Consider the following 14,673-nt stretch of genomic DNA (forward strand, 5'->3'; position numbering starts at 1 on the left):
CAGGCCTAGTTTGAAGCCTCGCTAAAATTGCAAAGAGGGGTTCCTGGAGAATGCGTGGCCCAAGGCTGAAAGCTACACGAGGCTGGCAACCTTGTTGGCAGTGTGCCTGGCGCGATGACTTGGCAGAAAGAGCCTCAAGCGACTCTGAGCCAAGCCATTTTGGTCTTTTTCACGAGAAAGACTCGTTAGTCTGTCTGTAATTGGGCGTATTCAAGGCTGTTGCCTGCCGGCGGAATGATCTTGGAGATCTGCAATCAATGCGTATAAAGCTTGGCAGTTCCTCCAGGCAGGACCAACTGCACCCTATTCAAAAACTTAATCAGACATCGAGAACTCACTTCAGACAATTCTGACTTTAACTTCTACTTTTTTACATCACCTTCACATACCCTTCTTCAATATGAGCCGCCTTCCTCCTGCCGAGAAGCTACCCCTTGCCATCCGCAAGGACAGTACGTACCATTTGCTACCACTGCTAAACCCGTGATTAACGAATACAGTTCGTGACAGTTGGGAGTCCAAGAAGGAAGAATATGAGAAAGAGCTTAGCGAAATTCTTGGACAGACGTGGACTGTCGATATTGACCCGAAGAACATATATCCCTATGGCGCCGACGGCTCATGGGCAAAGGAGTCCACTGGGGCCATGATTGCAGAGTAAGTAATATGCAACTGAGTCATTGAATAGAACAAAGGCCTAACCTTTTGCTTTCTGGTTAGGTACGTACGATGCGCTGTCAATGGCCTTCGCAGATACATTGACAAGCACGGCGACGACGGAAAGCAAGAAATCAACCAGGTCGCTTCGGCCCACAACCTAGTCATGGACATTGACGTCGACAATAAGATCAGCTACTGCGGCGCCGGAATCACCTCTTCCGGCCAGCTCGCCATCCTCTGGCAGGAAGGCAACCTCGCCAGCAACATTGACGACGTCTTCAACGAGAAGAAGATTACCACCGCCCTGAACGAGGTTCCCTCCGAGGGCATGGGCTACGAGACGCGCCTCGACATCAAAAAGAACTACGAGGCCGACATTGGCGAGGTGAATACCCAGATAAACACCATCCTGAAGAAGGACTACACACTGGAACCGGGCTTCGAGGCCGCTTACGCCAAGCTCAGCGGCACCAAGGCCAACTTCAAAGAGAACCTCGGCTCATTTGTCTACTACTACTACAATGCGCTCGCCAAGGCGCTTGTCCGCCACAAGTTTGACGCAGACGACATGCTCCAGGAGGGCTTCAACGAGGCTGTCGAGTCTGGCAAGATTGCTTTCCGAATCGTGGATGCCTCGCAGATGAAGCAGAGCTCTAGCGAGGTCGTTATTGAAGACGGTGTGCTCTATATCCAGGTACGAAGTTTTGAAGCTGCCAAACTCTCCTCGATTTTAAATACTGACCTTGTGTTTGTAGACTTCGCCAGATTCCTATGGATCCAACATTGACAATGTGGCCGACAAGCTGGTTGATCAGCTCTAAGGGAAAACCTAGGCCGCTTGACATGCAAAAGCGAATCATAGCGAGTAGCCGACTTGAAATATTATAAAAGGTTCATTAAATATTATTGAGCGCTATACCAAACAAGAATATCAATAGATATTTGGATCCCGCTGTTTCTTCATCATCACAATGCTCCGATCGTCATAAACTCGTGTCGCCCACGGCCCATCTTACTGCCACCTGATTTGCTCCATGCGCTCCTCTGGGTAGTCAACAAACTTTTCCCCATCGACAAACTGGTAGATGATGGCATCCATGCCAATCATTATCTGAGTAAAGCAATCCACCTTGGATATTTTGCCTTGGCCGTACCACTGCTTCAAGAGAGCCATCACCGCCTCCTCGGCTCTCTTGCTCTCTGGTGTCTGAAGCCACGTCTTTTCCTTATCAATCAGGGGACTATACCCCGGAATAGGGCAGGGGATGCTGATGAGTACGGCGGTGATGCTGCTCGGCTCCTGTTTGGGGTCTCTGGCAACCAGAACTTTACTGTTTTCGAGCTTCGCGGCACCTTTCAGATCTGGCTGCGGCAGCTCCCCTTCTTCTGTTATCGTGCGGTCGCCAAAGTTGTTTTCCATGAATTTGGCGGCGCTTTGATGGCCTGCCAGCACGTTGATCATCTCATACCGCTCTGGGTTGGCCTGGGCTCTTTCGCGCATCTCGTGGCGTATCTTCTGAAAATGGCTCTCAGACTGCCAGAGTCGATGTTCCTGCTGCTTCTTAAGCTTGATGCCAAAGGTTTCCTCCAGATCACTGGCATCTTCGGGATTGAGCGCAGGCTTCAGCGAATCAACCCTGCCGCCAAATAGCAGGTCCGAGAACTGCTGCAAATCCTCTGCTGTTTGCCCTTTTGCGTGCGGTGCGATGAATGTGCAGTGCCTCGTGTCCTGGCCGGCCCAGATCCGAAGGGCACATCTGTCAAAGCCCTTCAAAAATGCCATGAGCAGGCCATGCAGCGATGCTTCTGCGAAGGCTGCTACCAATATGGGAAGATGCTTGTCCATGTCTCGTTTGGGCCAAGGATCTTCAGGGTCGACATTGACCACAATCGCGAGGCATACGATACCGCCAGGGTCCTCAGAAGGATTACGCGCGCGAAGAATTGTTGCAACAGTTTCGTTTCCCTCTGAATACGGGCCTTTGACCTTGTAGTCAACAGTTTCCACGTCTTTGTTTCTCTTCTCGAAGTCACGGCAGACGAGAAATCGTGCAGGGTACGGGTATGGCTTGTCGTCGACGTTGAAGCTCATTTTCCCGGCGTCCCAGATTGTGCACCCTGGATACTTGTTTTCGAGATTTTTTAGCACCGACATGAAAAGGCGCGATCGAAAGACAAGCTGCGGATCGCTCGACTCCGCAGGACCATCCTCGTCCATAACTACCTTTGGCGCTGGAATCTCCGCATTCGCGTTTTCGCTGATCAGAGATGCACTGGGAATGAGATTGTGAGGCTCGTATCGAGCAGTCATCATGACCGAGCCAATGATGAGGTTGAGAACACAATGCTTCACATTTCCTCCCTTTTGCTCAATTCCATGCACAAGGTAGCTCAGGTATCGCTGAGCAAGTTTTGTCGGCGGGGCATTCATGATGCTCCCGGGCAGTGCGCTATTTGCGCCGTCGGAGACACTCTTCCATGCCATCGGGCTGTGAACCACCAGAGTAGCGGCATACGCGATGCCACTGAAGCCCTCATCTAGCGTCACAAACATCTTTGTCGGGATACAAGGGCCGGAGTCGTTTCCAAAGGGCATCGCCTCGTCTTCGAAAGGCTCGGTTGTGCCAGCCTTTGCACATTCGGGGTACTCGACTCCCAGCCACTCCTGGGCGGTGCTGTTCAGGAACTCGCCGAAATTCCGGCGAAGCTTACTCGTGCCTCCATTCTGCTTGGCGGTCTCGTAGATGTAGTCAATGTGCTGGCTCCATATCGGACGGTGGTACCAGTCTAGCTCTGGCCCCTGTTCTCCCAGATTCTTAGCCAAAGCGGCAGCTGGATTTGCAGGCTTTGACGATCCGCAGCCCATGGTGGTGGTAGTTGGCGGGGCGAGTGGCCTAACTTGACTATGGAGGGAAGCCTTCCTGCGTGATGGAGGCGGCCGGTGGAGTACAAATTCGAAAGAAATGTGAGAGCTCAGTCACTCTTGTATCGAACCCGTCTCTTATAAATGTGCAAAGACGTGGAAAAATCATAAGGCTCAACTTTGATTGAGTCACGCCGTACGCTCGGCAGCTGCCACATTGGGACTCAACGAGGCTTCATGGCGCCAATATTTCCGCCAGGCAACGGCGGGGCAATACCCCAAAAGAGAACCATCGGAGGATACAATACAAAAGTAAGGCTCAAAAGTCGTATAATTCAAAGGCATTGACTGTAATGCGGGCATATTCTGAAATAGAGTAGTCAGGTAGCTCACACTTCTTTTTGCATCTATTCCAAGTACGAGCATTTGAACAACCACAAGACTGGTAGACCAAGTAAGTAATGGTGGCTAGTGGATATGGATGACATCAATAACAGAGGCAATAGTGTGTTAAATCCACCCCCTATTTTGGACCTGGGAGAAAGTGCGCCCATCAAGGTAATTCTATTTAGGTGGTGGCATCATTTAAATAGGCTACATCTCGCATTCTGTCCTGTCTCTACTCTCACATTGTACAGAGTCGAGGTCGCAATCTGCGTCAGGTCCAGGCTGACTTCCAGGAGGAACAATCTGTGCACGTCCCCTGCGTGACTCAAATCATATCCCAGGTCGGCTCGCCGAGTTTCCTCTTTGTTTCCGTATGCTGGAACTGCAGGTATGTTTGCGGACCCTCTGCAGCGACAATATAGCCCTTGTCGCACCAATTGTAGGAAACTCTGTGCTGCTGCTTCTGATAAAACTCATCATACTTGGGATCCATCGCGTCTGGCAAGCTATTGACCTTTCCACCCGGGTGCAGGGCGGTCCATGGCTGAATGCATGTCTTGGCCTTGCAGCTCTTGAGGACGAGGAGCAAGGCATCCAGGCGACTTTCCAGGCGGTTGATAGGGAAAGGGTTGTTAGGTCCTTGCGGCTCGTTGGGCTTGTATGAGTACGGCGTGTAGAGATTTTTCATTTGCTGAGAGTCAGCCGACATGTCGTACAGCTCGTGCTGGTTGGTGCACCAGACCGAATAGTAATAGTTGTAGCCCGGGCCCATGATGCGGAGCGCCTTGTATGTCGTGTTGACGACGCCGGGCGCTTCCGGGTACTCTGAGCGCAGCTGGCCCTTGGTCGCACCGGCACCCCAGTGCTCAATCTGTGCATGCTCAAAGTTCTGGGTGGGAGGGTTCGGGTCGATAAGCGGCACTGCCGAGCCATCGAGATAATCGTGGAGCGGCGCCTGGGCTATGCGAAGAATGGTTGGTGCGAGATCCGTGTGAGATGTGGCAAGGTTGACGGTGGATCCGGCTTCGATTCCAGGCCCCCGAATGATGAGAGGCACATTGACATCTTCCTCGTACGGACAATTCTTCCCCGGGAACATGCGGTGATGCCCAATGTGAAAACCATTGTCGGAAGAGTAGATGATGTAGGTGTTGTCCATCAGATTGTGCTCTGTGAGATAGGAGATTGTATTATTGACAACTTCATCAACCGATTGCAGTGCACGCAGCCGATTGCGATAGTACTCATCGCCATTGTTTATAGTCGTCTGGTTTTGCTTGTCCAAGTGGAGGAGCCAATGGGTTCCGCTCGGCTGTTACCGTCAATGTTAGTGTGAGTGAGAAAGTACAAGAGAAAAAGACAGCAAAGTGTGCTTTTGAGAGAAATAAGAGAGAAAGGAATTATTACCGTATCGGGATTGAAGTTTTTCGTTCTCGGCACCTTGGCATCGTTGAAAAAGTTCTTGTACTTGCCATCAGGAATCGGCCCTTCCTGAGAGACGCCATCAGGCCGAGGTCCATGGCCAACATGCGGCGAAACAGGTGCCATAGTCAAGAAGAATGGCTGATTAGACTTGCGCGCATCGTCCAGAAAGCCACGAGATTTCTTCCACAGAAGATCAGTGGTGTACTGGCCTTGATATGTTTTGGGCGGTTCTCTGTTTCGCTGGTACATTGGGTTGAAGTAGTTGTACGTCTCTGATGGACTTGTCAGCTTCAAAATATCCTTTGCGATGCCGAATTTTGCTACACTACTCACCCGCGCCGCAGAGAAAGTCGGAGCCATTGAATCCGTTGACATAGGGCGAGTTGTAGTTTGAAGGTCAAAGGCATTCATGAGCTTTCCGACGTAGTACGTTTGGTAGCCACTTTGCTGCATCCATACTGGTAGCCAATCATCATTGAACCCTTGCTTGATGAACTTTGGATAGCCACCTATGACTCTGATTAGAAGAAGTTCATCGTTCCATCAGTCTTCACTCCTTACCATAAGGTGGGGAGAGGTCGGTGACGTTTGTGTTATGCGGCGCTCGGCCAGTCCACAGATTGACTCGTGACGGGCAGCACAAAGCGACTGTACAAAAATGATTCTGGTAAGACGCGCCCTGACTTTTCTACGCGTACGTTAAATCACGACCTAGAAATTATAGAGGAGTTATCGACGTACCAGATGAGTCTGCACACCCTGCATATAATCCAGAGAGTGCATGCGAGCATCCTGATCATCAGTCAGGATAAAAACAATGTTAGGTCTAGCAGCAGCCCGGCGCTCTGGGAGGAGTTTTTCATGATTGGCATTGCCACTGGCAAGGGCCTGCGTAGCCGCCGAGATCAATAAAAGAAAACTTCTCTTCATTGTGCTGAGTGTAATAACAAACTTTGCGACGCTTTCCCAGCCGCGTGTCCGGGTGGCCTCGAATGCCTCTTATAGCCAACTAGTGAGTCTCCTGTGCAACATCACAACTCAGCTGCGGGGAACATAGTTATGTCTTGCTTGTGGAATGGACCCGTGAGCGGAAGTGATCATCAAAAGACGACACTTCGGCGGCTTTTTTTTATTCGGTATTGTGTAAAGGTAGTGCATCTCACGCTATCGCTAGCTTGCAGGAAATTCTGCCGGGAAGAAAAGCTGCTCGCGGCTCACCATAAGCACAAGACCGGCCGCGGCTGCGAACTCCAAGCCACGCAATGCCAGGTCACTTGGGGAACGAGCAATAGTCACATGGATTCTTCATCTAGAACTGACTACGGTATAAAAGGTGGATATTAATACCTATTTTCGTACCGTCTCATTGCATCTCTAAACCACACACGGTTGGCGTCGTCGGTCAGCGGATAGATCCATCTGCCGTTCGCCTGCAGAATCAGCCGAGTGCTCGGTTGCCATGCATTAGTAGTTGCTCTCTGCTGCGCAATGTTTATAAAGACCCGAAAATATCGGGTTCGTTTCTCTAGCTCTATTGTAAATATGGCTATGGGAGGCAAGTATATCACAAAGCCACCCCGCGCATGGAACCGCTACTTTCTAGCACTTCCATAGTCCGCCGTATCTCGTCTCATTCCACTCAGAATCAATTGCCATGCAGCTTCTTGGTAAGGCCTTGAGCCTGTTCTCGTTGGCACTCCTCGCCAGCGCCGGCAATGTCCCCCTGCCTGCATATCCACTGGTGCGTATGATCGATGCGCAACACAAGACAGTGACACAGTCCCCAGAGCTACCAAGAAACTAATCACAGGCAATAGGCGGTGAAAAATCCATACCTTTCGGGTAAGTTGCGGGTTTACATGGAATTTTCTAGACTAACCTGCGTTAGTTTGGCTTCCTGGTAATGGCTCGGACAATGCGCCCGCTGCGCAGCCGATGTTCTGGGCTGGGCAACCGCTCAAGTGGGAAGTTATTGCGCGAGTCGGCGAGCAGGCATATTGCTTGTTTGGATGTACCAGTTTACCGAATAAAGTGAAGATGGCGACACAGTCATCTATTAGCTTCACGTCAACACACACTCTGCTTCACCTGCAGGCTGGCCCGGCCAAACTCACCCTGGACTTTTTCTCACTCATTTCGCTGACGGACTACACACGGCAGTCTCTTCCGTACAGCTACCTGTCAGTTTCTATCGACGAAGGGCAATCTTCGCTTCCTTCAATTACCGTCCTGAGTGCAATCGATGATTCTTGGACTGCACAGCAAGGCAATGTTGACGCCCAATTTCAACAGGCGACCGGCTCTTCCATGGTCAGCCTTACAGGCAAGCGCTCCATAGCGTTCAGTGAGAAAAAGCAAATGGCGACTTGGGGCCACACTGTACTAGCTGTTCCATCCAAAAAGGCTTCTACATATCAGATCGGAGCCGCCTCTGCTGTTCACGCAGCTTTCGTAAACTCTGGCAGCTTGCCCAATACCGACGGCACCTACGGAGAGGGCTCTCTGGCGGCCATGGCGCAACCATTATCAGCCGACGCGCCTTCGACCTCTGCAATTGGGATACAACAAGACCGTTCCATTCAGTTTTTGGGCGACGCACAATCGCCATACTATGCATCCAAGTACCAGGGACTGGTCAACGTTACAGAGCACTTCCTTGACGATTATGCAGCAGCACTTAAGGAATCGCAGCAGCTCGACTCAAGAGTCAGGAATATCGGGAACAAATTATCTTCAAATTATGCCGATATTCTTGAAGGTCATATGCGACAAATGTGAGTATCGTCGACTCCCGCAGTGTGCAATCTTTCGCTAACTTGGTGTGTTAGCTTTGGCGGGTTCCAGGTTACCATTCCAACCTCATCGTTCGATACCAGCCAAGCAATGGCTTTCATGAAGGAAGTATCTACAGACGGAAATGTCAACACCCTGGCCGATTTGCTGCCACGCGCTCTGCCAGCATTCTACGTCTTGGCGCCCGACTATATCCGCTTGCTACTTGAACCAGTGCTCACGTTCTCGAAGCAGTGGCCTGAGAATTACGCTGTGCACGACATCGGAAAACGTATGTGAAACAACAATTTTTTACTGGCGCAGCATGCTAATCTTTGTAAAAGACTACCCGAATGCGACCGGAGAGACCCCACAGGCAGAAGAAAAACTCCTTCTGGACCAGACGAGTGTATTGCTGTGGATGGTGTACGCATACCAGAAGGTGTCGAAGAACACTCAATGGATACAGCCCTACATTCCGATTCTAGAGAAGTACGCCAACTATCTCGTACAAAACGGTCTTTATCCACCCAAGCAGCGCTCCGCAGTCGACTCGATCCAGGCGACCGCGAACCAGACCATTCTTGCTATGTACTCGGCCATCGGCATCGCCTCCTTTGGAGATTTAGCATCCGCTCCAAACTACACCGCCAAAGGACGAGACTTTGCCAACAAGATCCTTGACCTGGCCACCAACGCCAAAGGCAACCACATCATTACGCACTACAACGACCCAGGCACATCGTGGATTGGCACATACCCCTTCGCGTTTGACAAGCTTCTGGGCCTGGGACTCTTCAACCAATCCGTGTATGACATGCAATCCAAGTGGTACGAGACACAGCAACACCCCAACGGCATGCAGTTCTTCAGCGAGGTGGACAAGACGGTGAGCACGCTCGAGATGTGGCTCGCCGCCACGTCCTCGTCGCAAGTGCGCGACTTCTTCATCGACAGCATACACAAGACCTTGACAAATGGGCTGAACTCGGTCCCCGGTCCCACGATCTGGAATGTCGTGGGCAATGATGTCGGAGTGGCATTTATGACAAAGGCCAAGTCCGATGTCGGCTCGTACTTCATGGTCGCGGCAGTCGATTTGTAGAACCGACTCGAGCATGAAGGGTGCGCCGCGGCTGCACTATATTATGTACGGCAGCGTCATCTCGGCAGCGAAGACCGCGGCGCCGCGACTACATAGGGTGGTACGCTTCCCTCCGCGTCCGCGACATCATTGTGCTGGCCGCGAGTTTCCTTTCTTTTTCTCGTGTACCGTACAGGTTCTTTTTCTTTTTTGCAATTTTCGCTTCACATTTTAGTCCAAAAAAAAATGCACGTGTGCCGACTCGCCGCGCGTCTCAGCGAGTCTACATAGTCGTAGCGGAGATACATATATCACGCATTCGTCTTCTCCATTCTAAGGGCATTCTCGGGAGGGCTTCAGATTTTTGTCCTTTCGTCGCATTATATGCTTAGTTCTATCAATGTTGGCTGGAATGTATTGCAAGTACAGCTCGTCTGCATAGCAGTCCTTCGTGTCAGCCGCGGCTTGTACTAACATACACCTGCAGTTGCAGGGTGAATGCTGCATGCGGATAAATTTCCAGGCACCTCATTATCAGTCCTCTCATATAGCCGCGAGCATTGTCTCTGTCCTACAGCCAAAAGCAATAAAGGAAATGTTCAGTAGTGTTTTTGTCTTGGGCGGAGAGAATCATCCGAAGATGCCGACATTAGTTGCGTGACTAGGTGTAGTTGCCTCCTTTGCCCTTGCTCCTGTAAAATCACAGGATTACCAAGCGAGATTTGCTTCGTCATACTACACAGATCGCCACCATGCAGCTATCATTTGCTGCTGTAGGTTAGTCGCTCGGCATGCCTGGCTCGGGCTAGTCCAGGGGCGGGGAAGACTGCAGTTCCTCCCCGTTGCTAGTTGCCGGCTGTGCGGCCCAACTCGTGGCGCTGCAACGGCTGTGGTGTGTTGCACAGGTCGAGGATAAACCTGCACTTTTGAAGTTGGCATTCGTCTCATGGTCTAAGTCCTCAACTACTCGTAGTGCACGTGCCGAGAACACATCATTGGCTCATGCCACGTCGCGAGCATAAGATTCAAGGTTAATGTTGAGTTGGCAGCTCGCACGGCCGCATGGACATTCCGTCCATCAACTATCGGTGACGAATTTGGGGGGCCCTTTTTGCATCAGGATTGTTGGCACCGATCCAATACCCTAGCTAGCGCCATTATATCGAGTCATTTCAGCAAGAAGCACTGCACTCTAGTCCAATGACCTCACGAGCTGCGATTTCCGGAGCTAACGTTACCAAGCCCATGAGGTCATAGCGCTGGAGCATTCACAATGTCGCTGCAAAAAGCTTGGCAACTGTTCGCAATGATGTTATCACGAAAGTCATACATCTAAAACTTGCACAGCCTCCTGAGAAGAAGCGGTAAGTCGGATGTGCCCGCTGATCTGTCCGTGTCTCCCGCCTCACGGCTGCTCATCAGCAACGGGGTCCAACCAAGCATCCAGGGTCGCACTGAGGAGGAGCAACACGAATGAAGCTTGTCAAGAGCTTCCTCGTAGGACCCGGTTATCACGGCCATGCGCGCAAATGGGTCGACAGCTCACAAAACAGCGCAGAGGGCCTATTGCAACTTCGCAGGTCTGCTTCGGTCGCGACGTGTGCGTACAATAACTGTCGCCTGGACTCCCGCAACCCCAATGTCCGGCGCCGATACGGATCTAAGACCCTCTTTTTGCTAGCTTTTGCCCGGGGGCATATGCAACGCAATCGGGTGTTCGGCAACACTACCTCGCTAGTTATCTAGTGGCGTGGGATGGGGAAAGCAGAAATGGTCTACGCATGCCCACCGCAGAAAAAGAGGAAAAAAACGAGGCGCGAGAGCGCATGCATGGACGCAAATGCAGCTAGGGCCAGCACATAGCTTGGGGGCAGTGCAGATGCAAGCTGCAACGCTCTTAGCTCGCGGGACGCTTGTGCCGGCGTAACATCGCCAAAGACGCTACTGAGGTGGCGGACAGTCGCGGGAAGCTCTAGTTGGTTGGTATTTTGCTTGTGCGAAGTAGTTTCCAGTTCCCATGGCCTTGCACGGATGCCGTGGAGCTACGGACTCCAGAAATAGACTCCCCGTGCCCACCAATGGCAGTGGATGCAAATCGCGTCTCGATGATTTTGTCACTCCGGAATTAGCGGCTCATCAAGACTAGATTCGTGGCCGCCCTGGCTCTCGCATGACGATATTGACTCGTTGGGCTAGGCGGCATCCCGACGCCGAGCTCTGGCGTCAAAGCACTGGCTATGTAGTGCAGTAGGGAGTATTTAAGAGGCAGGATGGTCCTCGCCATTTCGTCGAGTTTCGTCGAGTTTTCCGTCACCCTGTTCAGAAGCAATCTTGATCTCGATAACGCCAAAGACACATCGGATCTACTGCAGCCACGATGATTTTTAGCCCACAAACATTACTACTTCTGTCATTGGCAGGCAGTGCTTATGGCGCGCCACAGTAAGAAAGAAAAGACAACTCCTCAATTGTTCCTGCATGTCAGCACTAACAAGGGGCACCGCAGAATGAAGTATGCCGGGAATCAAGGCCCGATCGCCGGCGTCACACCCCCCATCGCTAGCGTCCAGGCTCCGATGGGCAACCTTCGCGGCGACAGCAGTCTTCTTGGCGGCAACGCCAAGATCCCAGACGTGACCACGGACAGCGCCGACGTCAAGAATCCCACCTTGGTCAACGGCCAGGCCGCCGACGCGGACGAGGGCCTATACCTTGACTTCAACAGCGTAGATAAGCCGGAGCCCTATCGCGGCAGCAAGGGGTCGAGCGCCGACGGCCCTCGCACGTTTGAGTACGAGAAGCTCAATCCCGATCTCTTCGCGCCGCCCGGCACCGATGCCGGCAGCGTCCCCAACGCCATGTGGCCGCTGGGCCTGTCGCACAACCGCTTCGGCACGGGCGAGAAGTCGGGCTGGGCGCGCCAGCAAAACAGCGACGTGCTGCCCAGCGCCAGCGCCATGGCGGGTGTCGACATGAAGCTAGGGCCCAACGCGTACCGCGAGCTGCACTGGCACACGGCGGCCGAGTGGGCGCTGGTCCTCAAGGGCTGCGTGCGCATCGCCGCCATCAACGACGAGTCGCAGACGTTCACCGACGACCTGTGCGAGGGCGACGTGTGGTTCTTCCCCGCCGGCGTGCCGCATTCGATCCAGGCATTCGACCAGGGCGTCGAGTTCCTGCTCGTCTTTGACCAGGGCGACTTTGACGAGAACGGCACCTTTTTGGTGTCGGAAATGTTTGCGCGCACGCCCAAGTCCGTCCTGGCCAAGAACTTTGACGCGCCCGTCGACGCCTTCAAGGACATCCCCCAGAAGGAGCTGTACATCTTCAACGGCACGCCGCAGCCCAAGGACATTCAGAAGCAAAACGTCACAGGCGCGGCGGGCGCCATCCCTCCGGCCAACGCCTACACCTACCACTGGTCGCAGCAGAAGCCGTTCGAGGCCCCCGGCGGCACGGTGAAGATCCTGGACCCCACCACGTTCCCCATCGCGGCCAAGTTCTCGGTCGCTCTCGTCACCGTGCGGCCAGGCGCCATGCGCGAGATGCACTGGCACACGTCGTCGGACGAGTGGGACTACTTCCTCCAGGGCTCCGGCCGCGCCACTATCTACAAGGCCCCCGACGCAGGCCGCACGTTTGACTTTACGGCGGGCGACGTGGGCTACATCCCGAAAGCCGACGCGCACTATGTCGAGAACACGGGCACCGAAGACCTCGTCTTCCTCGAGGTGCTGCAGGCACCCAAGTTTACCGACATTTCCGTCGCGCAGTGGCTCGCGCTCACGCCGAAGCAAACTGTCAAGGATCACCTGAACCTGCCCGACTCGCTCCTGGACAATATCCCCAGGGAGAAGACCATCCTTAAGCAGGGCAATACCAACATGACTGCCCCCATTAATTAGTTGGCAGAGCATGAATTTGCTGCTACTATTTAAACTGCATACATGGAGATTTTTGGCGTTGTGGCCTTTTCTTTGACTTTTTTTCTTCTTGGGATTTCTTTTTTACCATAGCGAGATGGAGTCGGGCGGTATTGCATCGAGTTTTCATAGTAATTAAAATTCTCATGACATCTCTTCGCGGCCATGCTTTGGTATCTCCTCCTATTCCACTTTCTTCGGGTTCTTGTTACCCCCTACGTTTGAAGATAGGCACCGTTTCACGCCGTCAAAATATCCAGCCCGTCCACACTCATAGGCCAGCCACGACAATATTACAGCATGTGCAAGCACATTGGCCAGCGCGAACACACCGAGTTCCGCCTCTACTATGTCTTCCACTTCATGTCCAACGCCGAAAAACTCGTGTACCCTGTCCTGCGGCAAGAAGCTAAGCACATAGCCAATGCCATAAAGGGCGGTGAGGGTAAATCGCTCGACAGAAATGAAGCTGGCGCAAATGGTATGCAGAACCGCCCATTTTCGGTGGCGCACAAAATCCTTGGCCCGCGCCGTAACGGCCGCTTTATAAATGGTAAGCCAGTAGAACGGCGCAATCACCCAGAGCGTCAGCTCGAACGTGGGCCAGCTGACGGGGCCAAGGCCTTTAAAAGTGTGCATGTGGAAGACATTTTTGTGTGTGTAGGCATTGTCGGAGAAGAAGAACCAGTAGCCGCTCATGCTAAGCAGCAGCGAGAGGGAGAGAATAAAATAGCCTGCCGTGCGGTGGAGGACAGGCCATCTCTTGCGCAGGCTCTCGATGTGCTGCAATGGCATGGCGATGCTCCGGATGATGGCTGGCACAACATGCATCCCTTTGTATATCCACTGTGGTGCTGCTTTTTTGCGATAGTTCAGAAAGTGCTCTTCAGTCTTTCTCTTAGATTAGTATATTGCGGCGCGGGTTGGGTGAGGAAGAAGCTTACTGGCATACGACTCGTAGTGAAGAGAATAGCGCTCCCATCCTTCCTCAGGGGGCTCCGATACCCGACAAATGAGAACAGGGCGAAAATAATCATGAGGGTGCTCAATGGCACGAAGGCCTTTTGCGAGACGCGCCATGCAGATCTGGCAGCCATGTGGTCAGAAAACACATCCGCAATTCCGGCATAAGAGACAGTCAAGATCGGACCTCATAGACAGGATGGGCGGCAATTGACATATTTATAAGTCTTTCATGCCAATAGTAGTCCTGGGATTACTAGGCACATGGGCTACAGTGAACTTTGTTGTTACTAGTAGCTTGCGCACTTTGCCCCCAACGAATCAGATGGCGTGGAGTCTAGCATTCGAAGCGATAGTTACAGGATATGAACAAGATGGCAAGATTACGTCGTCACACGACGCGCCCACTTTGCTCTTCAATGTCTGGTTCTACAAATTGCTGAAAATTACATGTGATTGACGATCGCCGTCTCATTGTTCCTATACAATGACTTTTGGCAGCAATTGAAGCCCAGACACAACCCCGCATTAGCCCTGCCGGTATTGCGGCAGCTCGGCCCGGCATAATAACGTTATCAAGATGGAGCACTAGTAGG

At 52.4% G+C, this 14,673-nt stretch overlaps 6 protein-coding genes across 7 annotated transcripts; 3 read left to right on the forward strand and 3 right to left on the reverse strand.

Annotated features, from left to right (window-relative positions):
• Positions 1-400: 400 nt before the first annotated feature.
• On the forward strand, positions 401-1,481 carry LMH87_007737 (uncharacterized protein; the record flags this gene model as incomplete). The annotated part of the gene is made up of 4 exons (XM_056198917.1): positions 401-452; positions 501-657; positions 721-1,354; positions 1,416-1,481. 4 exons carry the CDS (start codon positions 401-403, stop codon positions 1,479-1,481), a joined length of 909 nt encoding a protein of 302 aa, XP_056057600.1.
• Positions 1,482-1,672: 191 nt separating this feature from the next.
• Positions 1,673-3,526, reverse strand: LMH87_007738 (uncharacterized protein; the record flags this gene model as incomplete). Its single annotated transcript, XM_056198928.1, has 1 exon — positions 1,673-3,526. One exon carries the CDS (start codon positions 3,524-3,526, stop codon positions 1,673-1,675), a length of 1,854 nt encoding a protein of 617 aa, XP_056057601.1.
• A 709-nt stretch (positions 3,527-4,235) lies between these two features.
• On the reverse strand, positions 4,236-6,265 carry LMH87_007739 (uncharacterized protein; the record flags this gene model as incomplete). Its single annotated transcript, XM_056198939.1, has 6 exons — positions 4,236-5,222; positions 5,318-5,544; positions 5,604-5,607; positions 5,669-5,844; positions 5,897-6,023; positions 6,077-6,265. The coding sequence occupies 6 exons, from the start codon at positions 6,263-6,265 to the stop codon at positions 4,236-4,238; spliced, it is 1,710 nt and encodes a 569-aa protein (XP_056057602.1).
• Positions 6,266-6,989: 724 nt separating this feature from the next.
• LMH87_007740 (uncharacterized protein) lies at positions 6,990-9,212 on the forward strand (the record flags this gene model as incomplete). Its single annotated transcript, XM_056198950.1, has 5 exons — positions 6,990-7,076; positions 7,153-7,177; positions 7,224-8,109; positions 8,164-8,399; positions 8,452-9,212. The coding sequence occupies 5 exons, from the start codon at positions 6,990-6,992 to the stop codon at positions 9,210-9,212; spliced, it is 1,995 nt and encodes a 664-aa protein (XP_056057603.1).
• A 2,356-nt stretch (positions 9,213-11,568) lies between these two features.
• Positions 11,569-13,096, forward strand: LMH87_007741 (uncharacterized protein; the record flags this gene model as incomplete). Its single annotated transcript, XM_056198964.1, has 2 exons — positions 11,569-11,633; positions 11,698-13,096. 2 exons carry the CDS (start codon positions 11,569-11,571, stop codon positions 13,094-13,096), a joined length of 1,464 nt encoding a protein of 487 aa, XP_056057604.1.
• Positions 13,097-13,297: 201 nt separating this feature from the next.
• LMH87_007742 (uncharacterized protein) lies at positions 13,298-14,269 on the reverse strand (the record flags this gene model as incomplete). Of its 2 annotated transcripts, XM_056198975.1 has the most annotated exons (3): positions 13,298-14,005; positions 14,059-14,200; positions 14,265-14,269. In XM_056198975.1, 3 exons carry the CDS (start codon positions 14,267-14,269, stop codon positions 13,298-13,300), a joined length of 855 nt encoding a protein of 284 aa, XP_056057606.1. The 2 variants fall into 2 exon arrangements, with proteins under 2 accessions (XP_056057606.1, XP_056057605.1); XM_056198976.1 differs by lacking the exon at positions 14,265-14,269 and having other exon boundaries at positions 14,059-14,211.
• Between the last annotated feature and the right edge of the window lie 404 nt (positions 14,270-14,673).

Source organism: Akanthomyces muscarius (genome assembly GCF_028009165.1).
Source record: "Akanthomyces muscarius strain Ve6 chromosome Unknown contig_15, whole genome shotgun sequence".
Lineage (NCBI taxonomy): Eukaryota > Fungi > Ascomycota > Sordariomycetes > Hypocreales > Cordycipitaceae > Akanthomyces > Akanthomyces muscarius.